The sequence below is a fragment of the Strongylocentrotus purpuratus genome, unplaced genomic scaffold (assembly GCF_000002235.5).
Source record: "Strongylocentrotus purpuratus isolate Spur 01 unplaced genomic scaffold, Spur_5.0 spur5_scaffold_10, whole genome shotgun sequence".
NCBI lineage: Eukaryota > Metazoa > Echinodermata > Echinoidea > Camarodonta > Strongylocentrotidae > Strongylocentrotus > Strongylocentrotus purpuratus.
In genome coordinates this window covers 18,118,900-18,145,789 of record NW_022145595.1, presented here as the reverse complement: position 1 = coordinate 18,145,789, position 26,890 = coordinate 18,118,900, and the positions used below count along the sequence as shown (strand labels likewise).

At 38.5% G+C, this 26,890-nt stretch overlaps 1 protein-coding gene across 1 annotated transcript in view; it reads right to left on the bottom strand.

Annotated features, from left to right (window-relative positions):
• LOC100889130 (sushi domain-containing protein 2) overlaps positions 1-26,890 on the bottom strand; it is a 43,330-nt gene that overhangs the window by 5,791 nt on the left and 10,649 nt on the right. The window contains exons 3-12 of the mRNA XM_030979670.1: positions 23,046-23,345; positions 22,480-22,617; positions 21,328-21,490; positions 20,264-20,512; positions 19,232-19,529; positions 16,585-16,857; positions 15,972-16,104; positions 3,330-3,468; positions 1,337-1,471; positions 102-275 (exon numbers count right to left, since the gene is read on the bottom strand). Of these exons, the coding sequence (XP_030835530.1) occupies positions 102-275; positions 1,337-1,471; positions 3,330-3,468; positions 15,972-16,104; positions 16,585-16,857; positions 19,232-19,529; positions 20,264-20,512; positions 21,328-21,490; positions 22,480-22,617; positions 23,046-23,345 (2,002 nt within the window). The remainder of the gene's footprint in view (positions 1-101; positions 276-1,336; positions 1,472-3,329; positions 3,469-15,971; positions 16,105-16,584; positions 16,858-19,231; positions 19,530-20,263; positions 20,513-21,327; positions 21,491-22,479; positions 22,618-23,045; positions 23,346-26,890) is intronic.

Below are 26,890 nucleotides of genomic sequence, written 5' to 3'. Positions count from 1 at the left end.
TTATCGCATAACAGAAATACTAATAAACAACTTTAGTTGATGTGCTTGATATGACCTAAGAACGGGAGCGACATAAACACATTTTGTTTTTTAAGGAATACCTGAATATGACCATCGAGAAGCCTGATCGAATTCAATCCTTGTGAAGTTTTGTCCATCCCCGGCTAGTCGGACATAAGCATCAAGAACCCTGCGTTCATTGGTTTGAACATGAATGACATCACTATCACCAAATCGTACTGCCATGGCAACAAACACCGTTGCATCGGACGTTCCTGCAACGGAAGGTGCAGTAAGAAATACATTTTGATACGAAAATTTCTTCCATTTAACAGATAACTATAGAATGAACAAATGTGAAAGTGTCAGATATTACAGACAAAACACCCTGACTACTATGTTCACTATGAACAGGATGAATGATCTGGCGTTAGGTTCATCATTGGGCATAGACAGCAGTGTTTCCCCTCTTAGAAAGAATATAAATGATGCCCCCGCCATAGATAGATTTTACAAACCAAATCAGACGCAATTACAAAATTCAAGTTTGATTGTAATCCATTAGCAGGTTCTCAGAATATCGTGCCTATTCTGTATATACATGTATGACCCTTTGATCTTAGACCTCAAAATGATCCTGAATTGCCTCAAAAAGGTGCTAAGTTTTGGGAAATATTGAACATTGGGTGGATAGTAATTTTTAAAAAGGTTGATATATTATAAGCATTAGACAATTTAGCCCCTAAAACAATTCTGCTTTCGAGTAATTAGATAATCAAAATTTACCGGTGCTCCCGGTAAATTTAAAATACTCAAATAGCGCCTAAGGCAATTCCATAGCAGTTGCGACCATGGCAATCTCAGAATATGCAGTTCTGATATATAATTTCAAGAGGGAGCTATACAACATAACGAGTTTATTATTTAAAATCTAATCACTTTAAACTCGATTTCAACCGCGACAACGATCATTGAAGGTTGTAAAATCGCATATGCTTCCAATATCTTCATTTGAACCAAATTCATGAACCTATACCAAAACTTGGTATTACCTTTAAATGCCCCTTTCACGTAGGTTTGTTGAAAAAAAGACATTTAGAAGCTCGGGTCAATTTCAAGAACTCTTTTAAAACCAATTCAGGATGAGAAGATTATAATAACTTAATTCTTGTTTTAAAAGTTCCTGTTAATAAAACCGTATACAGACTATCAGGAGTTTTTTTTTTTAATGTATCTGAGTAAACTCGCAAACGGATGTAAAATCGGATTGACATCGACGTGACAAAAAATGTTTACTGAAGACTGAGCTAAAACAATAAATGGAAGATGATTTTACCAACGAGAGGAGCCGCTCTTGCTTGTAAGATGAAGGTGTCATTCAGTGCGTTCAGCAGAGTAAATTCACCGTGACCGTTGAAAGTGTATGTGGTCGAGTCAAGAGTTGAAATATGTGGATCGCCATTGCCAAATGCTGCGTTGTGACAAAGGGAGGAGGAGGGGGGAGGGGGGGGGTGGAGATTGGGGGTTTGGAAGGGGTAAAAAAAGGGGAACAATTTAGTACATATTATTTAAGGGGGAAAAGGCATTGGGACAGTATCAAGGATGATTTTCCTAGCAAGAATTTATAACAATTCACAGAATATTTCATTTAATTTCATATTTCTCATGTTACATGTACATTTCAAATAAAGTACAAAATGTTTTTTTTTTTTAAAGAATTCATAATAAATAACAAAGATAAGTGGTCAATATCGAGTACTGATTTAACTAAGAAAAATATGATGGGACCTACATGAAAGCAAGCTTGTAAAGCTGAAGGCCCCGATATGATATTAATTTCATGCTCTTAAAGGTAGTATGTCCCTTTTGCAGCCAACATCAGATTCTTTAGAACGTTGCAGGAATAATGAATATGTCATGTATGTCCTATCTGTTAAATTTAAACATTAGCAGTGTCCTTAGTATTCAAATTATGCAAACAAACCTGTTTACCTTTTAGACTTCACTGTCAGACACTAATGAGTGACGGACCGACATATATTTTCTTTGGTAATAACATACATAAAAAGAGCTGTAGGCAGGTACATGAGCATTTGTCTACATCAACAACCTACTTCTTGCCAAGGCCAAAATTAAACTGATTGAATCTTTGTGCAGCACAAAACGCACGACCATTCGGTAAAAGGGTCTGAAAATCAGACTATTACTTAGGTGAGTGCAATATTATGTGATTGTAAATATTAATAAATGATAGATACACACCATAAAGACTAAAATAACAACAACAACAGCAACCACTTATGACGATTAGACAACTAATGGTCGTTATTTACCCACTAAAAGCCTTTTTCAAGCCCTTTCGTTTTGAGGGAAGTTTTAAATTAGTATTGTCTTTCCAATGCTGTTGAAATTTGTCCTTTTTTGTTGGCCTGCAAATGGTACCTTTAAGCATGAAATTGGTAATGCCATGGTCTCACCAAAAACTATGTTTGTGTTTGTGTGTGGTGGTGGTGGGGGGGGGGCATTTTTTACAATATTTTTCATTTGTTCAACTTCATCGTTCAACCTATTTATATCCGTTACTGAAAATGAAGTTGCAAAGTTCATCACTACTTCTTATTCAACAACATGTGAATTGGATTCTGTTCCTAATTAACTTATGAAGAGATTTATTTTAACTTTTTACTGTTTATGACAAAGGTGATTGATGTTTCATTACTGACTTTAAGTTTTAAGTGTGCAACTGTTAAACCTAGATTGAAAAACGAAGCCCCCAATGTTGAAGTTCTTGAAAAGTTATTGTCCCATTGCAAATATGAGGTTCTTTGGTAAGGTTTTACAAAGAATTGCAGCATTTCAGCTACAACAGTACTTGAGTATTTGTAAGCAAATTCCCAATCTGGCTAACGCTCGCTTTATATCATTGAAACTGCTCTATTTGGAGTAACAAATGACATCCTTGCACTGTTCGATTTTTCATGCACGTTCAACACCATTCAGCATGACATATTGGTGCAACGCTTGGAATTGACAGTCAAGCCATTATGTGAATACAGTCCTACCTATCCCAGCACCAAAACCTGTTTAAAACCTAGGGGTAACTTTTTGTTTTCCCTTTGTCGGCATTGTTTGTAATAGAATAACATAAGCCCCGTTCAGAAATGAGGTAGTAAACCGCGGCGGTCATCTTTTTCGCAGCGGTTCACCGCGTCTTTTTTTTTAAAGCTGTTATGGTTACACATATATTTCCAAATATGCTTCCATAACTAAGTCTAGCTGACATCATCATGGTTATGCGGAGATTGATAAAATCGATAAATAAAAAATACCTGGAGGAGGCGGTACATAGTCTCTACACATTTGAGAAGGTCGGTATCTTCCAAATTGGCTGCACTCATATGGTCCACCGTAAGTACAGCAGTAGGTCCACGGCAAGATATCGACGAGGTAGTGCGACAGATATGGTACCTGAATAGTTCATAGAGTCACGTGATATTATTTATAACTGTCACACAATAACGAGTATAGCGTGAAATAAAACAAAAGAAATGGTATTAACATAAACGTGTTTAACCTGATACGCGGCTCTCATGTTATATATATAATCAACCACTGTAAACTAAAGTCGATAAGAAAGACTAACTCACAGTTACGTATTCATATGTATTGACTTGTTGATTACTATGTCAAATTGATCAACAACAAAATTCGCAGTGAGACAATGAGACAATTTCCTTGTCGACCTATAGGCCCGAATTCACAAAGGAGGTTTATATTTAACCCACGGTTTAATCATGGACCTATTACGGATGGACATTCAACGTGATTCTTTCTTTGATCCAATGATAGTCGCCGCCTTCTGATTATGTGCATCTTAATGAGAACATTCAGCTGTTTTAACAATAACGACTGCGTAAGCATTTTCGGTCATTGACAAAGGAGCAGTTTCCCTCTCTTGGGTTTTGTTTGTATGGTGTGCTCTGTAAGAGTGTGTCTTAAATGAAAGCATCCCAAATGGGAAGCAGCAAAGTTGAAAAGCAGACGAATAGGTGATATGAAATGTATTATTACTGATTCGCACACTTTCGCACACACCCATGACCTTACACAACAGTTAGAAGGCCATGATCTGTATAAGCCCTGTGCTTTGTAACTCTGGAATATTATGAGGAAATAGGGGGAAACGGGATTTTAAATCACAACCCAAAAATCCAAAAATAACCTCTATCTGGTAATATTAACATGTTTTTCAAAATAAAATACATGCACAGTACACGGAACAACAATTTCCGATTATAAGTCAGAACTGCACATCGATTTTCCATGATTTAGGTGAGTTATTATCTTCTGCGCATGTAGATTAACATGTGTAAAATCACTATCTTGATTCTCTCCGGCTTTTTGGCGGTGACCATCATGAGATCAAAGTGACGAAACATGTACGGAATGTTATTGAGATGACATTGACGGAGACAATCACAATGAATTCGTTTCGAAAACGATGAATGTCCATCCGTAATAGGTCTATGGTTTAATAAACCGTGGGTTATTTAGCCCAGGCTAAATCTAACCCATGGTCTAAACCTCGCTCGGTATTCACAAAGCGAGGTTTACATAAACCATGGTCTAAATCTAACCCACGGTTAACCCACGGTTTAAGCATGCCTAAGAGAGCAAAAAAAGTGAACTGAGCATGCGCGTTCAGTACACTTAGTTACTCCACCTAGTTCACCTTCGTCTGCTTATAGTCCAGATTCAGTTTTTCTTAGGGAGGTGGGGCATTAATTTGTTCTCAATTTGTTTATTTGCTGTATTAATTCTTTTCTTAGTGGGCATTCATTTTTTAATTTTTTTTTGCTGTAGATCTATTGAATTTCTTAAGGGAATAGTGGTTTAAACTAAAAGGAAAGTCAAACTTTTAAAAAAACTTTTTTTCTCGATTTCTCACTTTTTCACCTTCCCTGTTTTTGTTTGTTGTCTCTCTTTTTTCACCAGCTCTCTACCCCACCTTCTCTGATCTTTTTATTTCGTTAGAACTCCATTTTTTCTTCCTCCCTCTCATACCCCTTTTTTTCTTTTTTCCTCCACCTCTCTCTCTCTCTCTCTCTCTCTCTCACACACATACCCTTTTTCCTTCTTTCTTCATCTCTCTCATTGTATTTTGCTCTCTCTCTCTCTCTCTCTATCTTAATGTTGTACTGCACAGGTGTTTGGATTTAGCGAAAAATACTGAATCCATTTTAATTCATGGTGGGTACTGGTTACAAAGTAATTATGAGTAATAGATAACAGCAAATGGTATATTAATAATTGAACAAGATGAACAAAGTAGGTTATTCACTTGTAGAACTCCCCAAGGGGGTTTACCTTCTAACTTAATGATCTCCCGAGAAAAACCACACCATCAAACAAGAGAAATGTATATTTAAATATTGACGATTTAATATGGATAATCAAAACAAGTATTCAAGGTTATTGACGAAGACAATGTTGAAGTCGATGATGTCAGTATTGATAATGATGACAGCGATGTTGTCGGTGGCGATGAAGCAGTCAATGAACGATTTCAGTGATGATGTCGATGATGATGATGAAGATGATGAAGATGATGAAAATGACGATTAACAAAAAGTCAGCACAACACAACAAATGACGGCAATTGAAAATACAGATGTGAGAATACTGCAAGATGCTGCTATATGTTGCTTCTACTTCTTCTCTTGATGTTGGGTTCTTCATGAATTGTCTCCTTCTTCTTGCAAACACTTCTGACACGTCTTTGATGACTCTGCATACAGAAGACTGTGAAAGCTGTGCCTCATCATCATGCATCTTTTGGAATGACCCTGTAAAAAAAAAATCCTTTTAGTGAAATATCAACTCGTACAATTTCTTACAAGTTACAAGGCCACGTCAAATTCTCAAACTGAGAAATATTTAATGTCCTTAAAATTGTAGAATAGTTTTTTTTAATTAAATCAGGGCTGTCAACCCTCTTGCATTTGGAGGGAGTCTCACGCCACCACGCCCTTCCTCCAACTTTCATGTAGAATATCCCGGTTTATGACAAAACCTCCCGCCAAACATGGTAACCACAATTTTACCCTTTTATTTTTTCGCTCAGCCCAGATTACATAGAATTTTAACATAACATTCCCATACTAAATAAGATAAATTACTCACCAACAGCATATAGTCGAAGTGCTGTCACTACATGTATCAATACAGGTATTGGTCGTTCCTGTCTGTCGTCCTCCTCAGCTCTTCATCCACCAAGTTGATGAGCTATAGAGCGCTGTCTCTTTGGAAAACTGGTACCTGGTCCGGAAGGACTCATCATCATACACTTCAAAAGGATTCTTGCGGTCACGACGGCCTCTTTGAGGTCTGCCTATCAACTCTCTGTTCCTGTCAAGCCGGCGGAGATGGTGAATATATTCAGCCATGCTGTCTCTGTCACAACAAAATAGAAAAAAGTGAATTAAGTTAGAACATGAAATGAAAAAAATCATTCATTGCTTATCGAATAAAGCCTATGATATTACATGGTATGCATTTTTTGTATTGTAGACAATCTGATTTTGAATAGCTTTTGCAAACTCTAAAAAAATAGTAACGATACTTTGATTGCAGTAAAGAAATGAGTGTTATTAGTACTACTAGTTGATTCATACTATTGGGTAATTAGGACAGATGATGTCACTGAACCTCAATTTTATTTATTTATTTAAAATGGTTTATTTCATTAAAAAACATTCGCGGCCCGAGAGCCGAATTGCAGTTTTTTTTTACAAAGTAAACATCAGTGGCAAAGTAAAATTACACGTAAAACATTATACATGGCGAAGTAAAATTGCAATTCTTTCGTACATATGATATATTGTGCTTCAACGACCTTGGCAAATAGGTTGAAACATATACAGAAATTTGAATAAGAACGTATGGGACAATTCCTGTCATGTTTTGTTAAAAATCTACTCATGCTTGATATTTATAAAATGCGAAATTAGCTAGAATACATGTACATGTAAATTAGCATTAGATGTCCCATGTGAAAGGTTGAATATAAACTTAGAATAGGAAAAACACACATTGATTTATTGGCTATTAGCTTGCGCAAATTTTAAACTTGCTTCTAAAAGTAAATCAAAATTCAAGTACAACAATAAACATGTATTGATATAGATCTAGGCCTAGGCATGATGTACTATAGTAGGAGTTGACTGTAGAGACATTCGACAGTCAGTACTACTACTGGAGTCTAATCTAGATCTAAATCAAGATGGGCCTAGGCTAAAGAAGTAGGCCTAGACCTACCTCTCATTCAGCTCAGTCAGACTCGAACTCGAACTCAGCGACGGTGAGACACACAAACACCCAACTTCTTCAGACATCTAAGTAGACCCCATATCTAGATCTAGGCTAGATCTAGGCCTACGTGTTTGTGCGTCTCACCGCCACCGACTTCGAGCTGAAGCTCAAGACTATTCAGTACAGTATCAGTGTCACTAATAATTCGTAGGCATAGGCCTACTTTAAGTCTAGATCTAGGTCTAGACCTCTAGTAGATCTAGACTAGGTCGAGTAAAATCCGTCGGCTTGGAAGAATGTTCATTTTCATTTCGGCATTTTTCGTTCTCCTCCGTTAGATGAGAAGCAGCATCAGCTAAGTATCAGCAGAGCAAATGCTCGAATCAACGACAAGCATTTTCAATCCATCGCGTCAGCCGAGGCCAGGCAGCTGGCAGCAGTAATGCCAATGGAACTGTCGCTACCCCCCCCCCCCCCTTCCCGAAGCTAGGAATGTCTCGAATGTCATGATCAACATATTTTTTCTTCCCGATTCACACAATTATGTGATGTTATTTCGTATTGCTACTATGTCAGCTGGCATATTCGCAGTTATTGCGAAGTTGCCTCGCCTCGCAGGATTACATAAACTAAACACAAATACACACGCATGGGTCCGAGCTGTGTTAGGTGCCACGACAATGTTCGCAAGGGCTGTGCAATTATAATGATTAGATTATTATTCGTGCACATTTTACGCACATAAAACATGTTTAGTTTGGCTTCCATTATAGTAAAGCTGAGAATATGGTACAAATATGTTGTAAATAACTCGAAATACTTACAATGTAGGCTATCACAGTTGAAAGCTTGTTGTGAGAGTGACAGAGGTCCTCGCGAGGGGGCTCTGATATTTGTCCAAAATTTTCACTTTTGGGGTCCGATTTTTCCAAAATCTTCTTGATTAGTAGTAAGATTTTGTGTTTTGGTAGATTTTGGAGGGTGGAGAGAATCTTTATTTTGGTCTGGTATCTTGGATTCTGGGAAATTAATTTCATTAAAACGTGTGCTGGAGGTAACGCCTGTAGTGTAGCTTGTACGGTACTGCTACAGTACACAGCAGCATGGACAGTGACGTCATTCAAAATGGCAGCCAGCCTACTTCAACCGGCAGCAACGTGGTAAACTCTGCAAATTCTACCGAGCAAACCTTTTTCCAGACCACCAATGAAAGGAAGAAAAGAGGGAGGCCTAAAAATAAGGATAAACAAGGAGAAAAAATTGCACCTCAGCAAGAATTGGCTACAGGTGATAGAGGCACCGGGGTGACTGGCAGTTCACTGGAAATTGAGGTATGGCATTGCAAAGTTTGTAACTTAGATTTTTGCAGTGATGACGACAAGCTCATGAAGTGTGAAAGATGTGATGGTCCCACATGCATTAAATGTTTAGATATGGATACTGAAATGTACGAGGAACTTACAAGCAGAGTAGATGTCCATTGGTATTGTACAGCATGTGACAGACAAGCCATGTCTGCTATCAAAACAGATTGGGAGATATAGGAGAAATGTGCAGCATATATGGCTACGTTTAACAAAAAGTTGGATGACATGCAGAGCAATTTAGACCAGAAAGCAGACAAAAAATCAATGGAAAATAATATCTGCTGAAGTGATGGCTACACCAGTGGCGGATCCAGGCCCCCTCCCCCTTGAGAAAAAATCATGTAAAAACACGTGATTTTTACCTTTGTTGGGGGTTGGCACATTTTTAAATTTTCGAGGACCCCCCCCCCCCCAAAAAAAAAAAAAAAAAAAAAAATGTGCTCACAACCAAGAGAAAAGGAAGCTTCTATTGAGAGGTGGTCCTAAAGTAAGAAGAGTTAATCCTGAAGGGGTTAGCTTTAACCCTTCCAAGGTCTTCATAAGTCCAGATATGATTATTCTACAGCGAGAAGAGGACTTCAAGTTGCGTGAGGAGCTACGTAGGAAAAGGATAAGGGACCCAAACTGGATAATAAGGGGAAAAAAGCTCTTTTTAAAGACTCAGGTACCACCTCGAGATCTTCCACCAGACAGAGTAGGAAGTTCAGGGGAAAGGAGTTAGTTCGTAAGAAGAAGGAATCTGCACCGCACCCAAGCATCGACAACACTTTTATTTTCGAAGGAGAACATGGAAGTACATGTACTACTCCCTAGGATGGATCGAACCGCACTTACTGCACAAGCACAGGCACATCACAAATTCGTAAAGGAAAAGAATTCGATCCACTCAAGGTTGTACACATGCATGCTTTTAGCATCAAGAACAAATATGTTGAACTTCAAGACTTCTTATGAAAATGACATTGACATCTGGCCATAACAGAAACATGGTTAGATAAGTCGGTGAGCAGTAACGAATTTTTCGCCAAGACCGCAGCCTTGATTTTTACAATGAAGGTACCTACACAGAGGATGGAAGAGGAGGGGCACTACTTCTTGTGAGAAGGAACTTAAATCCCACGCCATATCAGAGAGGAGATACTGATGCGGAAGTGGTTTGGTGCACATCGCATCCAAACCCAAAGACAGAATTATTGATTGGAGTAGTTTACAGGCCTGAGCGTGGTGGTGAACCGTACTTGGAGAAAGTCTGTAATTCAATTTCAAGAATCGACACAGACAATGTGATATTACTCGGAGACTTTAACTTTAGAGACATCGATTGGGATAAAGGAGAAGCGCATACTGCCCTTTCTCGGAAATTCCTTACATGTATTGAGGAGAACATGCTTTTTCCAGTTGGTGAAGGATCCAACTAGAGGTCGAAATATCCTCGACCTAGCTTTTACCGGAAACCTGGATATCGTTCACTCTGTTACTGTTGGAGACAAATTGGGATCTAGTGATCACAATAGTGTGCTATTGGAACTAAGGATACCTGTACCTCGTAATTCATTGACAGAACGCAAGATGTTTTGGACTCCAAGGGAGACTACTCGGCATTATCCGACGAAGTTAAATCTATTGACTGGGTGAAGGAATTTGTATCTAGGAGTATGAACGAAAGATGGGAGTTACTCAAATCCAACTATCTTGAATGGATTGACAAATACATTCCAATTAAAACTGTGAAGTCGGATCAACGCCACAAACCTACATGGATTAACTTCAGATCAGTCAAAAGAGCAAAGAAATCCAGGAGGGGAGCAGCTGTTCAAGCAAGGAAGATTGGACTTAACGCCCAAAAGGAACAGTATCTTCGAAAGAAACTTAATACTGAGGAAGTAATACGCCAAGCCAAAGTAGACTTTTAATCGTCCCTTATCAATCAGATTAAAACTGAACCAAAGAATTTTTATAACTATGCAAGGCACCTCTCTAGATCTTCTGCTACGATTGAGGTTCTTGAACACGATGGAGTAAAGATAACAGATGACCAGAACAAAGCAGAGATTCTGAACGAGTTTTTTTGCAAGTGTACTGAAACCTGAACCACTTGAACTTAATCTAAATCTACCTCTTCCCGAGATATCACACAACATTGTATATGACATTGAGACTTCCCCTTCTAGAGTTAGAGAAAAGCTTTCCAAGCTTCACATCAACAAGGCCTGTGGTCCTGATGGGATACATGTAAATGTGCTATTTTTTAAAGGAATGTTCCTGATTTGGATGTACCTCTTGGTATTTTATTTGATCAATCTATCCGAACCGGACAGATACCCCCCCCCCCCCCCCCCCCCCACTCAGTGTCATTTAGGGTACGCTTATGCTCGTTCACTCTTTTTGAAAGCATACCCCCAAAATGGAAGGACGCAAATATCACTCCACTCTTCAAGAAGGGATCCAGGTTGTCTCCAAACAACTATAGACCAGTCTCCCTTACCAGTCAAGTGGTAAAGCTTCTTGAGTGAATTATCTACGACAAACTGATGGAACATGCAGTAGACAATGATATGATTTCATGTCACCAACACGGCTTCCAGAAAAAGTTTTCATGTGTGACACAGCTCTTGGAATGTCTCTATGACTGGACTAAAGCATACGATGAAGCGAAAGGAATGGATGTCATATACCTTGATTTTCGAAAGGCATTCGATACCGTCCCCCATCGTCGACTGTTATACAACCTCAAGCACAATGGTATCCGAGGACACATTCTCAATTTGATTGAGGGGTTCCTAACTGGACGCAGACAAAGAGTAGTGCTAAGGAACGGCGCCTCAAGATGGAGGTTGGTGACAAGCGGCGTGTCGCAAGGGTCCATTCTCGGGCCGCTCCTCTTTCTAATCTTCGTAAATGACATTCCCGATATGGTTCTCACTACTGCGTAGATTTTTGCTGATGATACCAAGATTTACCGCCAAATAACATCGAAAGATGATTGTGACATACTACAGAGAGACTTAAATGCACTCGCTGCATGGTCTAAACTATGGCTACTTAAATTCACTTTGTGAATGTCTCTTCGCTTTGTTTCACCATAAATCTGTCAACATAATCTGTACGATCGATCGAAAGCTAAAGCTCGCCGATATGACGTCATATTACGCGTTAAATTGTGGGTTAGATTTAGCCCGCTGTTTAAACCACCCGGCCCTCTGAGCAGGCTAAAAATATGACGTAATATGACGCGTTAAACCGTGGGTTAAATCTAAACCTCCTTTGTGAATACCAAAATAATGACCCATGGTCTAAAGCTCGGTGTTATGACGTATTATGACGGCGTTAAACCGTGTGTTAAATCTAAACCTCCTTTGTGAATTCGGGCCATAGAATACCGAAGCTGTGACATCATAACAGTCTATTTGAAGAATTTCTATAAAAAAAAATCTTCATTTTCGGAAAGATCATTAAAAATAATGTCCAAATGTCGAAAACTAATTTAATATGTTAAGTATTGGCTGAGATATGATCATCTGAACAAATGGATTTCCTATATGAACTCTGTGTTATTTTGCTCTGGTTCATAACATTTCGAAATCTATTCATTCAGATGGTCATATCTCAGCCAATATTTATCATATTCATTTAGGGTGCGTTCAATCGAATTTTCGAAGCTAGAATCACAAACATGAATCACACATCAAAACGCCATTACAAAAAAACAAGGTCACTGCGGTTAGCGTTCAAGCGATTTTTCATCAACGCTGATTCTAGCTCATTTCGAGCCCAGCCACTGCGGATCACACTCGCAGTTTGACCCAGGAAGTATAGGTCAACTTCGGTGCGCGCTTTTTGGAATTGTTTACGGCAGACTGTTGACTGCTGTTTTGAGCATAGATCGCAATAATAAAACAAAGAATGAGAAGGAAAGACAGAAAGAGAAAGTGATAGAATGGTTAAAACAAAGAATTACATTAAAAAAGCTGATAGAAGGAAGAAAAAAAACAAAGATTGACATAAGAATAGAAAGAAGAATCAAAGAATAACAAAAGAGAAAGTGATAGAATTATAAAAAAAAAAAAGAATAACATAAGAGAAGGTGATAGAAGGAAAAAACAAAGAATAACATAAGAATAAAAGGAAGAGACAAAGAATAACACAATGAAAGACAACAAAAGAATGTGATACAAGGAAGAAACAAAGAATAACATAAGGCAAGACAGAAAGAGAAAGTGATATAATGATTAAAACAAAGAATAACATAAGAGAATGTGAGTGAAGGGAAAAAACAAAGATTAACATAAGAATAGAAAGAAGTAACAAAGAATAACAAAAGAGAAAGTGATAGAATTATAAAAACAAAGAATAACATAAGAACAGCTAATAGAAGGAAAAGAACAAAGATTAACATAAGAATAGAAGGAAGAAACAAAGAATAACAAAAGAGAAAGTGATAGAATTATTTAAAAAAAAAGAATAACATAAGAGAATGTGATGGAAGAAAAAAAACAAAGAATAACATAAGAATAGAAGGAAGAAACAAAGAATAACATAAGGAAAGACAGAAAGAGAAAAGGAAGGAAAAAAAGGAATAACATAACGGAACAGGCCACGATAAAGAGCATGGTATAGTGAACGCAAAATTTTGCATGAAAAGCAGGCGCGCGGTTTTTGCCCAAACCGGACCAGGCTCCGTCATACAATCATGATTGAGAACTCCGTACGTTCAATCGAAAAAATCGCTTGAACGCATTGCGTTTTAAACTAAACGTCTTTAGAAACCGTGATTCTAGAGTGAAAAAGTGTCGATTAAACGCACCCTTAGTCTTCCAGTCGACATTTTGACATTTGTATGCTCTTTCAGAAAAAGAAGAAAAAACGTAGAAATTCAAAAAATTAATTTTTTGATGACGTCACACTTCACCACTCTATAGTTTTGCACGTATTTATTATAAATGGTGTTCTCTTTAAAAAAAAATGAACCATTCTCTCATTTCCTTTCGCATTAAACCTATACAGCAGCTTTAGCAACACTTACTGAGTTTCCAAAGCTCTTGTATAGATTTATAATTCCTGACATTCCTTGACAAATATCCAAACCTATACATGATTGTATCTTCAGGCATTTGCTTGGATCCAGCTGAGGCATGCGGATTCTCATTGCTCAAAACTCACTTGCCCCCAACATATGAATTCATTAACGCAGGTTGAAGATTTGTCAGCCAATTGAATCTGTGTCGCCTAAGCTAACTGGCCTGTCTAGTGGTCTAGTGGTTAATGCATTGGCGTTCTAAGCAAGCGAATTTTGCAAAAAAAATGCTAATCGGAGGACAGCAATGGGTAACTGTGATTTAAACTACTCGACCATTATTCTATCATTTAATTTTGTTATATTTATTTCCACGAGAGTTGTCAATGCTGTTGTTCAGGTTATTTTCATGGATTTACCTTTTATACATAATAATATATGAATGTTTGTATGTATCTCAAAGTTTGTAAGTGGTTAGATAACATGGTGGTACATATGATTAACGGAAGCTACGGGAAGAACATATCATCTACCGGTTGGGCTGCTTGCAGCCGGATAGACTCATTGTCACTTTTCCAGTTTTTGACTTTTGTGTTATATCTTCGCCTTTTCTGTCTTTCCATTCTTTCTCTCTCAATCTTTTTTTTTATTCTTCTCTCTTTCGCTCTGTTTCTGTATGTTTTCCTTCCACTTTAGTGACCTGTGTATTCTCTCCATGTGACGTAATTATTCGTGCTCTCCCCCCCCCCCCCCTCTCTCTCTCTCTCTGTGCACCTCCGCAGATTTTATGGGGATAGGATGCGCATATTTTTACGCACAATAATTATAGATAAAGACCAGTAATGGTCATGCGATGCGAGTGAAACAAACGTTGTGGAATCGATCAGAAAAGGTTGATCATCTAGCATATAAGTATTGGTGAGTACTGCAAGGTTCTCATATTGCTCCGATTGTCTCATTTTCGCTCGCGTGAACATTGCCAGCACAAACCACTGACCGCTACCTCCTACACGGATCATCGCACATTTCCATTCACTATACGTTACGTACTAAAAGGCTGTATTGTCTGACCGTTCATGAATATTCATGTTTTTGCTAAACTCGGCAAAATGTTTGCTATTACTAAATGGAAAAATTACGGTGAGGGGTTGGATGAAATGGACAAAACGAAATAGGCAGAAGTGATCTATGATAATTCATGCTTTTTATGTTTCGTGTGCTCGACCTATAATCTTCAAATCGCTTGGTAAACTGAGTCCAAAGTTAGACTTGTTTCACATGTGTATTATAGGCAATGACGAGCTTGCAACCTATTTTGAAAAATTACGGTGGGTGAACTTTCAAAAGACAATGAGACATGAGGGCTCCAATGAAAGAGCTAGTGATAACGTACGTCGGGGTGGATGTGCTTTTCGTTTAAACAAAAAATGAATTTTTAACGATTTTTTAAAAAACGTCCATAGGCTAACATGTTAGGCTGCTGAATCTGACCATGCTCTGACGATAGGGGGCGTTGTGAAATGAGACTAAACGGAGCTATATGGTAATCATCAAAATGATAATAAATTTGCCCCAGTCTTGGCAATGTTCCAAGCACTATACACAGAAAGGTGTATATGGATTACGCACACGTGCGCGACACGTGCGTTATATCTTTCAGGTCCAAATAAATATAATAATTTACCAAATATATCAATTGGAATTTTGACACAATAAACCGAAATGAATGAAGAAAAAAAATGAATGAATGAATTAGTAGGCGGTTTCTCCGCAAAATTTGTATGATCACGTATATGTATTAGTCAAAACATATTCTTTCATATGATTGGTAATAAGAGCTTCCATTTCATTTTTTGAGAAGGGGGGGGGGGGCGTTTCCAAAACCGGTCTTTACCTTTAAAGTAAAATAAATCATTACTTGACCAAATCCTAAGGGCGAAAATTCGCAAAATAAATTCTTCTTGCACGGAGATCATTATTTTTTGTGTTTTTGCTCATTTTCTCAAACTCCGAGTAAACTCTTGGTAAAGTTACAAGCACTGTACACAGAAAGATGTATATGGGACTACGCCACACGTGCGCGACACGTGCGTTTTATCTATCAGGTTCAAATAAACTCAGAGTAAAACTCAAAACTGTGTGCATGGGTGTGTGTGGTTGACTTTCTTTTTACTTTACCATAATTATACACCATACCCTTTTCTAATTTTCTTTTCTTCTTCTAATTTGTTCAAAAAAGAGTCACACCAAAATACATAATCATACGAAATGTATCATACCTTCTTAGGTTCTCCATATGGGGTGACGCCCCCATGGTGGTAACGATGACTGTAGCCTCCTCCCAGATTATCACGGACATTGATGATCATTCCTTCATCACCATAGCAACACTCCTGTCCCCCTCCTAGTGTGCTGTAAAAACAAAGGATAAGTAGACATTTACTTTTTTCCACGATATCCATCTTAAAATCTATACATATCTTGTCATTTCTAACACTTTGATAAGTATAAATTGAAATTGTAATAAGTGTTGCCGTATATAAAAAGTAAAATAAGTTGAATATCAAAGATCGTAGAGCAACTCTTCAGCCAGAGGATAAATGACTATTCGGTAGTATGCGGACTACATATGTGATTTAGATTAGCATGTGGGTTTCCTAAAAAATGACGTCCGGCTGGAATGCTCCAAAGTGGAGTGGAGAGTGTGCACAGTGAAGTACAACATTTTAATTAAATCAAGGTTAATAATATTGTAAGCGCTTCGGCATGTAACGTTTGAACTGGTAAAGTGCTTTATACGGATCGTAATCGGATTCGTAATGATTATTAACAATCACGCCAATAGATTGTGGAGAAGCTAGCTCTTTCATATTAATAATTATAATAAGATACCTAGGCGTGTCTGCTCGTACGCAGTGTATCGCCCCTGGTTTATGGACGCAGTTGCTAGGCGACAAGATGTCAATATCACACAGCGGATGCGGACTAAACCTCCCTATGTCAAGCTGGGCCTGGTCAAGTGTACATGGGCACGGGGGCGAGAAGTCCGAAAAGGGTTCAGACCAAACTTCTTTTAGAATCCAATCATTGCACCGATGTGTTGCGTCATCGCCGTTATACCACTGGAGAACATGGACCTTGCCCCAGACAACAGCACGGGTAGAACTAGAAAAATATAAGAAAATTAAAAATAGGGATCCAAGGAATTATATACTTATATCCCACATTCCAAGAATCCTGCAAAACGGTTGGTCTGAATAAGATCACATGGAAACTGATGAATTGCATTATTTGTGGTGTGATAGTAAACAAATAGGGAATGGCCGTCAGTGCAATGGTGCAAGATTGTGCAGGAGGTGAAAGATAAGAGATTCTTTATCCAACTTAATTTTAATTATTATTACATTAATTATTACATTTATTAAATCCATATGTTTATTAAACGAATTCGTTTTCGCTGGCTGCCTTCCGTAGCAACAAACGGAATGAACAAAAGACTTAACTCCGTTTCGTTGACAATCAGCCGTAGACGAAAGACTTCATGCATGGCTGATTGTCAACGAAACGGAGTTAAGTCTTTTGTCAATTCTGCTTGTTGCTACCGCAGGAACCAGTGAAAACGAATTTGTTTGATAAAATTATGGAAATGCAAGCACTACTTTAAACAAACAGAACTTTGTCATTCCTTGCTCATTTTTCCTGATTGAGGTGTCATATAAAAGGGCAAGAACTCAACTTTCTAGAAATGAGATTTTCTGTTTGAAATTCAGATACCGTCCGCCAAATAACTTTTTGATTTCCTCTCTTCAAATTCATTTTAATCACTCATGCGAGTGTATATGAGTACATATGAGTTGCATAAAATGAAAGAGGGAGATCTCAGCTTTCCCAATATGTGCCATTTATTAAATGTGCCTAAGTTATGATAAAACATCGATAATTCTCGGTTTCGTTTTTAATGGGTCACACTGTATAATAAAGCCCCGCCCCCCCCCCCCACTCAGTGTTATTTAGGGTACGCATATGCGTGTTCCAACCGACCCCCCCCCCCCCTTTTCAGCAAAAGTCCGGTGTGTAAAGTCAATACGGCTCGACCTTTTTCTTTTGTATACGAGCCTTTTTGCGCACCCCCCCCCCCCCCCCTTTTCAGCAAAAGTCCGGTGTGTAAAGTCAATACGGCTCGACCTTTTTCTTTTGTTACGAAAAGGACATTTTGGCAACACGCATGCGGTCATTTTGAAACCTGAGTGGGGGGGGGGGGGGACCGGGAATAAAGCATGTTGAATAAAACTAGTCATCTAATTGGTCGAAATTGTAGTCGTGATTTTAGCCATTGTCCGATCATTCGGGGTAACGGTCAATAGTTAATGACAAATATGCCCGTTGCCTCGGGTAACGGGGCCGCATAGTTAAATTTTGCTGATATCCCCATTGGTTAACGTGTCAATAGTTTATCTGTGCGAGCGCGGATACCATACAGTGTGTGTGCGATTCCCGACTGATCGTAACATTAGGGCAACTTTCCAACAAATAATAACAGACAGTGTCTCAGATTATCTGTCATTATGTGGTGTTTTATCCAATCTTTACTCAAGAAAAGGATAATAAGGTGAAAATTCTTTGTAGACTATTTTGTGAAATCGGTATATAAAAGATATATGAACTGCTTTTAATTCGACACATAGCAGTAAAGGGGTCATAGCAGGACGTAACGTCCCCTTAAACCTATATACACAGCTATGCCTCTCATAGCAGTCAATATATCTATATTATTTTCTTGGCGTGATAGTGAATATTATATCCTGCATCAAATATTTATTGGTTTTTGATTGGTTGAGAGTTCTTTACGTGACCAGAAATATTTCACCCATTTTAAGGTTGTCCTGAAAAAGTGCTGTTTAGGAGTATATTTGGGAGTTGGAAACATAGTGATTTTTTTTTTTAATTTTTAAATTTTATTAAAATTCTATAAATTGTTAAATTGTATAAATAAGAATAATATATTTTCTTTTTATGAAGGATACTGGTTAAAACTATGGGTCTCGGTGAACCAAATAGTACTATTGGAGTCACCTATTGCCCATAGTTTCAACCAGGTACTCTCAAGACAGTGTATGTTTGTATGCTATTGAATACATTTATGAAATCTCTTTTTCAGCTGATGCCATAGATATAGACGTTCAGGTTACATGGGCCATTCTGACGCAATTCAATGAGCAGCGTTTTTTTTTTAATGTCCAACAAAGCGCAATCAGAAGGTGGTGCAAACAATGTTATAGTATTTACTATGTTGCACGATTGTTGTGTCCCAATTAATGTCTCCCATCATTGGTTCAAATGATGTTTTTTTTTTAAATTTCAATATTAATCCAAGCATGTCTTTTCTGCCTCTTCTTCTATGTCAAGCTATATCTCGTCTGTCCTTGATGCCCCGAGATCACATCTTGGAGAATAGTTCATCAGACTTAATTATCAAGAACGATAGATAAACTAAAACTACACTTAAAGTAGAAGATATAAAATTTGATGTAATTCTTACTTTCCCCCTTGACCTTCAGATTCCCTGACCCCAATAACACCGACGTCGAAGTGTAGTTCAGGGTCTAGTAGCCCTGAGACACTGTGGTGACCGAGATGATAGTCAACTCCCTGTGCCACTACGACCAAAGGTCCACTAAACTCCACGTCATTGTCTTCTCGGTAGCCGTAGACAACGATGTCAACCTCGTCTACGCTTTCGAGGGCATCTGTGTCCCACGTGATCTCGAAGTCGGACTCTCTTTGGTTGCTTTCCGTTACCGAAGAAAATACATTGTCAGGAACGTCCTCGACACTGACTAATAAGTACAAAAGAAAAGTAAATCGTCTAGATAATCTGGACATCGGTTCACTGTGACAAAATTATCACAAATACAAGTTCGTCGACATCCTATTGAAACGTCTACATTACAATCAACCCGCGTTCCAATGGGATGTAGGCGAACTCATACTTCTGACAATTTTGTGAATGATGCCCACTCAGGTTCATAAACAATATAACGAGGCAATCTATTTAATCTGTCATACTCACTATGAACATGACGGACAAAGAAAGAGGATATTTACTGTATATTTTGTCCTCTTTCTTTGTCCGTCATGTTCATAGTGACTTGTGCTCAGGTCACTGTCTAGTCTCAACCTCCTAACAAAGAAATTTAAAGCGCTAAAATTCTATGTTTATCTCTTAGCCCTTCACAATAATATATCCAGGCTTAGACTCAAATGATGTTGATATGCTCTGTATATTATGCTTTGTATACGTATATGAATAGCAAACATTTTCCGAGAAAGATGATGAAGACAAATGGAGAGGCAAATAAAATCAAAAAATATTTTGTTGGTTCGAATTAAGATTTATACCATGCACGTAACATTTATTTGTTCATAAACTTTCATTTCAAAGAGCTTTCGGCAAAATGTATTGCAATGTATAACTATAGCACAAGCTAACGATTCTGATCTGATGACAGTACAAGGTGGACATGGTAATAGCATTTTTACAGATTTAAAGACGATGTTTATATTAACTTACTAATTGTGAACAATCCTGTGAAATCGAACGTGACTCCATCGTCTAGAGACACGCGCAAGGGAATCCGTCCAACTTTGTAGAAAGTCGGCGAAACGCAGAGGGCGATCTCGTCTTCCAGAAGTCTTCCAGAAGTCTCGATTCCGTCAAAATCACAGACAATCAGGCTGGTTGCGTTGAAGCACGGTCCGTTGATGAAAACCTGAGTTCCGCCAAGCATTGAACCGACCAATGGGAATAGGGAAACGGCACCTGTCAAGACAAAAGCCAACATATGGTCAATACAGTAGAATAAACAAGGTCGTGACACTATACGAAGCACTTCGGTGTCCATCAGTATTTTCTATCTCGTCATTCATTAAAGATTTTAATGCGGTAGAGTGAGGAGGGCATGCTCGCAAGCACGCATCCACGCTCGCACCACTCACTCACCTACACACCCCCACACAATACCTCGTCATCCGACAAGATTTTGATTTATAAATCAAGATATGACTGCAATATCTGTTAGATATCTACTTATTGACCGGAGTAAAGTGGTTCATTTTAACAATTTCATGATGCGTTACGAAATATTACAAGATACCATGAATTTATCGAAAGAAAAAAAAATATGTTGATGTAAAAAGAAACATTGGAACGATACCTAACTCTAAACAGTTTGTTGTTTATGTGTGGTGTGAAGCATGCAGTCCGAAAGAAAGAACAAAAGTGAATTGTTGGGTCTGAGAGAAACTGTCGTGAAGGTGGTAAGGGTGAGTAGATTGACATGGGAGGGTCATGAGTTGAGAAAAGATGATTGATGGAGATGTCAAAAAGCGTATGACGTGGAAGTGGATGGCATAAGGGCTAAAGGAGGAACGAATATTTCATCGAGAGATAAGGTGAAGAAAGAAAACAGTATGGTTGGTCTTTATGGGGAGGATGCTCGAGACAAGAAAAAGTGGAGAGAAGGAGTATCACCAACACTCTAAAGTTAGTAACCCCTTCTAAGAGGAAATTTATGCTGATGATGATTATCATAGTTACGTCAGCAATTGCGGGAATGGTAATATTGTGTTACACACCGGAGGTAGTACATTCTAGTCCTTCGATATTGGAGTTGTCCGTTCTGAACACCCATCTTCCCGGTACACCGATATTCGATGTCGTTTCGATATCGACGATGGCCGCTGTCTGAGATCCGGGGACACTGTAAAAGTTCACTCCGTCACCAGCGTTGAATCCAACCTAAGATAAGAGTTGAGCATGTCAGCTATGAACACTACTTCCCAACAAACGTACTGTAACTTGATGTGGGAATGACCCGCCCCCTCCCCCCCCCCCCCCTACTCCGTGAACGGAGGGATACCATGCGTGTTATTAAAATGTCTGGTAAAGGGGTACTTTTCACGCACCAAAGTCCGGCTCGTACATAAACAAAAAAGACTCTACACACCGGACTTAGGGGGTGTTTTCAAAAGGAGGGAACATGCATATGCGTACCTTAATAACATTGAGGGGCCGGGTGGTATGATTATTGTTTTTATTAGTCTCATTCCATGTCTTTTTGCCCAGTTCGGTGTTGGTGATTCCCCCCCCCCCCCCAAAGAGTGAAAACATCAGTTGTTTTACCATATATTAGTTGATGAGAAACTAAAATGACTATACTTCTGAATCTAAGCTACTGCAAAACTTTTTTTTCTCTGTTTAGGTGGAAATAGACTAGACGGATTCAGCATTTTCTTGAAATATCGATCGGGTTTTACGCAAGATTTGATTTTTCCTTGTTTTTGAATACTCCTCTCATATTTTTACTACAAAGTGGAGGTCGAGTTAAAAATACAAAAAAGTATATTCACTGTCATGGATACATGCGTCATAGCATTTTTATCGGGTTTTATATTCCAGCAGTGCATCATTATATACACCGAAGCATCACTCCTTGAAGCTATGCGAATGGACAGTTCATTTCTGCCATTCGAATTCCTGATTAACTAAAAGTAAAACAAAAACTAGGAAAAGAATCGTCTAAAACATCCGATGAGACCGACTTCTAAGTGACAATAGACCGAACGGAAAATCACATTACGCCGCATGGTGGAGAATTGATTGGTCTGGACTGGCTTGGAGTCGGTTTGGCGGTGTGACTGATGTACATGAGCACGTTACCATATAAACAATCGTGTCCCTAGTTTATAAGAAGGAGGAGCTACAAACCAAACGACATAATGCATTACCTGAGCTGGGGTACCACCTAGACCAGTATTAGCATCACCTTCATTGTCAGTTCCTGTTGTCCAGTTGATATCACCGTAATTAAAGATGACGAAGGAGTATCGGCCATCTGTCACCATCACAGCCTGAAAGGAATTCCTCTGAAGAAAACGGGTAAAAATACAGAATGGTGAATAAAAGTGGCACGCAATTTTGTGTTTCATTTAGTGAAAAATACAAACAGACCAAAGTATAATATTTATGTAGTATTGTTTACGGGGCCAAATTACATAATTAGTCAAGTTCAATGATTGCTAGAAGGTTTGCATTTGGCTCAAATATCTGCTGTAATTTCTTTATTATGTCACAATTTGGAGGACTGGGAATATCCTCAAATAACTGCAAGACTCCTTAAAATGCCGGGGATTGTGCTTTGGATACCGATCTCGTGAAAAGTAGCAGGGTGATTTATTTTGTTGGTTCACTTTATCACCCTACCATGAAACAGTATCTAAAAAATGATAAGGTGGCGACAGATGATAAATTAATAGGTCCTGTGGCGAACAATCGATTCAGCCATTGTACTCACGTGGGCGGCAGGAGAACTACCGTAGAAAGACATGTTGTCCCAGGTCGCGATGAACATCCATGACGACACAAAATCTCTCATGTCAACGAATGATGCTCTTATAATTCCATCGGCTTCGAGGAATATGCCGTCGTTTTGGGCGAATCGTAAGACTTCTCGATAGGATACATTACCGCCGATCTCTGTGTTAACATCAGCCCAGAATGGTGCCAAAAGGCGTCGGTCAATAGCGAGGGGAAACGGTTCAGGGGTATATTGAGAAAATGTTTCCAAGAACGAGATGAGACCGTTATTGTTGACCTGTACACAATTTATGTGAAAGCGATTGGTAAGACATTTTAGTAGCAAGGAGGGAACATTATAGACAAATGAGAAGGAAAGCACATATCAAAAGTTGCCAGAAAGGAACGGATACAACTTGAAGGAAAAAGAAGAAAGAACTAGAAATGCAATCGTGTCACAACGATGTGCGTGCAATGACGCCATGTTTCTACGTGTCAAACGAAAGAGCTTCTCTCGGATTATCCAGAGCAATTTGTACGAAGTCTGTAGCTTCTGTGATATTGGAGATAGGTAGGGCGAAAGAAAGGCCTCAACAGTGACCTTGATTCATTTCATTTTCATTCATTTTTATTTTTTCATTTCCAACAAAATATAATACATAATAACGAATACAATGTAAAATGTATACAAAACATATTTACATTTGTAATAAACAAATCTTAATAATAATTTATACATTTTAGTAAGACAAAAAAATGAATTTTAAAATTTAACTGCATTTATATTTTGAGGAAATGGAGAGGTCCACTGAAAAGCAAAGCTTGTAAATTGTGGACCCCTCAGATAATAATGAGTGTGAACAAAATATGGAATACATAATCGATGAAAGAAGAATAGTGGCCGACGGAGAACATTTATTAAAACACGTAATGACTGTAAACAAGAAGACGTAACAAAGTAATTACATGACGAAGAAAGAACAGAAAAAGAAGAAGAAAAAAAAAAGGGAAAAAATGTGGGCTGCGTTTGGAGGGAAGGAGAGGAGAGAAAAGGAAAGTTGTAGAGATCGAGCACGAAATAGCGAGCGCACAAAATCCTTGAGATAGCTGATCCCTTGATTGGATGGTGGTGACTATGCCTACGAAGTTTGAAAGAAATTGGGATAGGGGAAAGAACCTAGAAAGGGCTCGCAAGCACTGCGTGCAAAAACCAATGAGATTTGGTGCATGTTCATCATTGCAATAAAGATCGTTCTGGGGGCCAAAAGCGTGAGCCCGATATGCCCCATAGACAATGCGTGTAATACATGGGCGGAAAACGTACAGGATCTGTATCATGACCGGAGCTAAAAAAAAAAAAATTTCTCTCTCTTTATGTGTCTTTATGGGCCGTATTTGGTATCATTAGAAAGATAATTGCATGGTTGCTATTGTAAACCACTCTCTTTGTTTCTATGATAATCCTATCGAAACACGTGATGTAAAATAAATTTATAGGACAAAATGGCGTCTTAAATGGCCCCATTGACGAATTTCAAAAATCCGGCCATGAGGTGCCCTGCGTATTGCAACTCGGAATGTCACTGCAAAATTTCAAGGAAAGAAAGTTATTTTCATAACTGTCCTTCCTTTTCCTGTTCCTCTTTTTGCCACCGCTGGGCCGAGGGTCCTAGACTGTTATTTCTCAATTTTCTTGAAAATGGCGAATTTGGAGGGCATTTTTCGCAAAGTCGGTCAGTGTTAGGGTATATAATTTTGTATATGGCTGGAAAGGGCATATCTTCAAGTATCTAAATCCAAAAAAGGGTACGGGTTTGCCAAGCCATAATGGAGATACGGCCACAGAGAGAAAGCCAATTCCTAGAACTTTAGAGGGGGCTTTTTTGTTTTACAAATGGAGCGTGAAATTTGGCATGGCTATGTGCAATTATGAGATAAAGATACTGTGAGATTTAAATACAAAACGGAAGTTATATGTGAAACTTATGGCAGTTTTAGATTATTTAGGGGTCAATTTTTCAAGAATTTGAGCGATTTTTGACGGAGTCGGTTTCAGATTTAAATTTTGAGTACAAAGATGGCATTTTGAAGGGCATGTTATACGTCGCAGATTAAAGAACATCTCTTGGACTATCTAGAGAAATTTGTTGGAAGGTTGTAGGATCTAGGAAAGTGGAGATAGGAAGGAAGCAAGAAAGGCCTTAAAATGGACCAGAAACGGACAAAATGGCGCCTGGAGGGTTATGCATGAGAGATTTCGAGAATCGAAGAATGTAGTGACCTTGATGAGATGTTAGAGATTATGCCTATGACATTTGGAAGGAAAAGGACATGAGGAAAGCACCTAACTTGGAATCACAAACACTACATGCAAAACGAATGCGATTTCCTGACGATAAGGAAAACAAGGACTAGAAATGCAATCGTGTCACAACGATGTGCGTGCAATGACGCCATGTTTATATGTGTCAAACGAAGGAGCTACTCTCGGACAATCCAGTATGTAAGAAGTCTGTAGCTTTTGTGATAGTGGAGATAGTTAGAGCGAAAGAAAGGTCACCAAAACGGCCCAAAACGGAAAAAAATGGTGCCTGGACGGTCACGCATGAGGGTTTCCGGAGAACAAAGAAATCAGTGACCTTGAAGGAATGCTAGAGACTACGCCTACGAATTTTGAAGGGAATTGGAGTAGAGGAAGGGATCTAGAAAGGGCTCGCAAGCACTGCGTGCAAAACCAATAGGATTTGGTGCGTGATGAACATTGCGACGCGTGCTTTGGCACGAACGGCCGCCCATACTAACTCAACCGAATGACAGTCTTAAAAAATGACGTCATATCTGATACGTGTTATAATTGGGCGGAAACTCGGCGAAATTCGTATAGTGACCCTTGTTCAAATGTGATTTACTCAAAATTTTCTGTGTGAACATATACCATACTTGGTATCATTCGAAAGGGCACTTCATTGCGGTCAGTTTGACACCAATGTCATCTGCGCACAATGTATTGCACGCATTAAACGCGCTATCACGTAATGCATAGTAAATACATCATTTTGGGCGATAATTTTGCGCTGACATAATCGAATTTTACCAAACTTGGCAGACAGTTGTCACGTATATAAATACATGTGTCTGTAAAAGTTTCATTGATGTAGGTATAAAGATCGCCATTTTAGAGCAAGTTAAAGTTATTTTGGAATTTTCTTGAAAATGGCAAATTTGGAGGGCATTTTTCTGAAAGTCGGTCAGTGTTAGGGTATATAATTTTGTATATGGCTGGAAAGGGCATATCTTCAAGTATCTAAAGCCAAAAAAGGTACGGTTCTGCAAAGCCATAATGGAGATACGGCCACAGAAAGAGAGCCAATTCCCAGAACTTTAGAGGGCGCTTTTTATGTTTTGTAAAGCCATTGGAGCGTAAAATTGAGCATGGCTATGTGCAATCATGAGATAAATATACTGTGAGATTTAAATACAAAACGAAATTTATATGAGAAAGTTATGGCAGTTTTAGATTATTTAGGGGTCAATTTTTCAAGAATTTGAGAGATTTTTGACGGAGTCGGTTTCAGATTTGAATTTTGAGTACGAAGATGGCATTTTAAAGGGCAGGTTATACGTCGCAGATTAAATAACAGCTCTTAGACTATCTAGAGGAATTTGTTAGAAGGTTGTAGGATCTAGGATAGTGGAGATAGGAAGAAAGAAAGGCCTTAAAATGGACCAGAAACGGACAAAATGGCGCCTGGACGGTTATGCATGAGTGATTTCGAGAATCAAAGAATGTAGTGACCTTGAGGAGATGTTAGAGACTATGCCTATGAAATTTGAAAGGAAAAG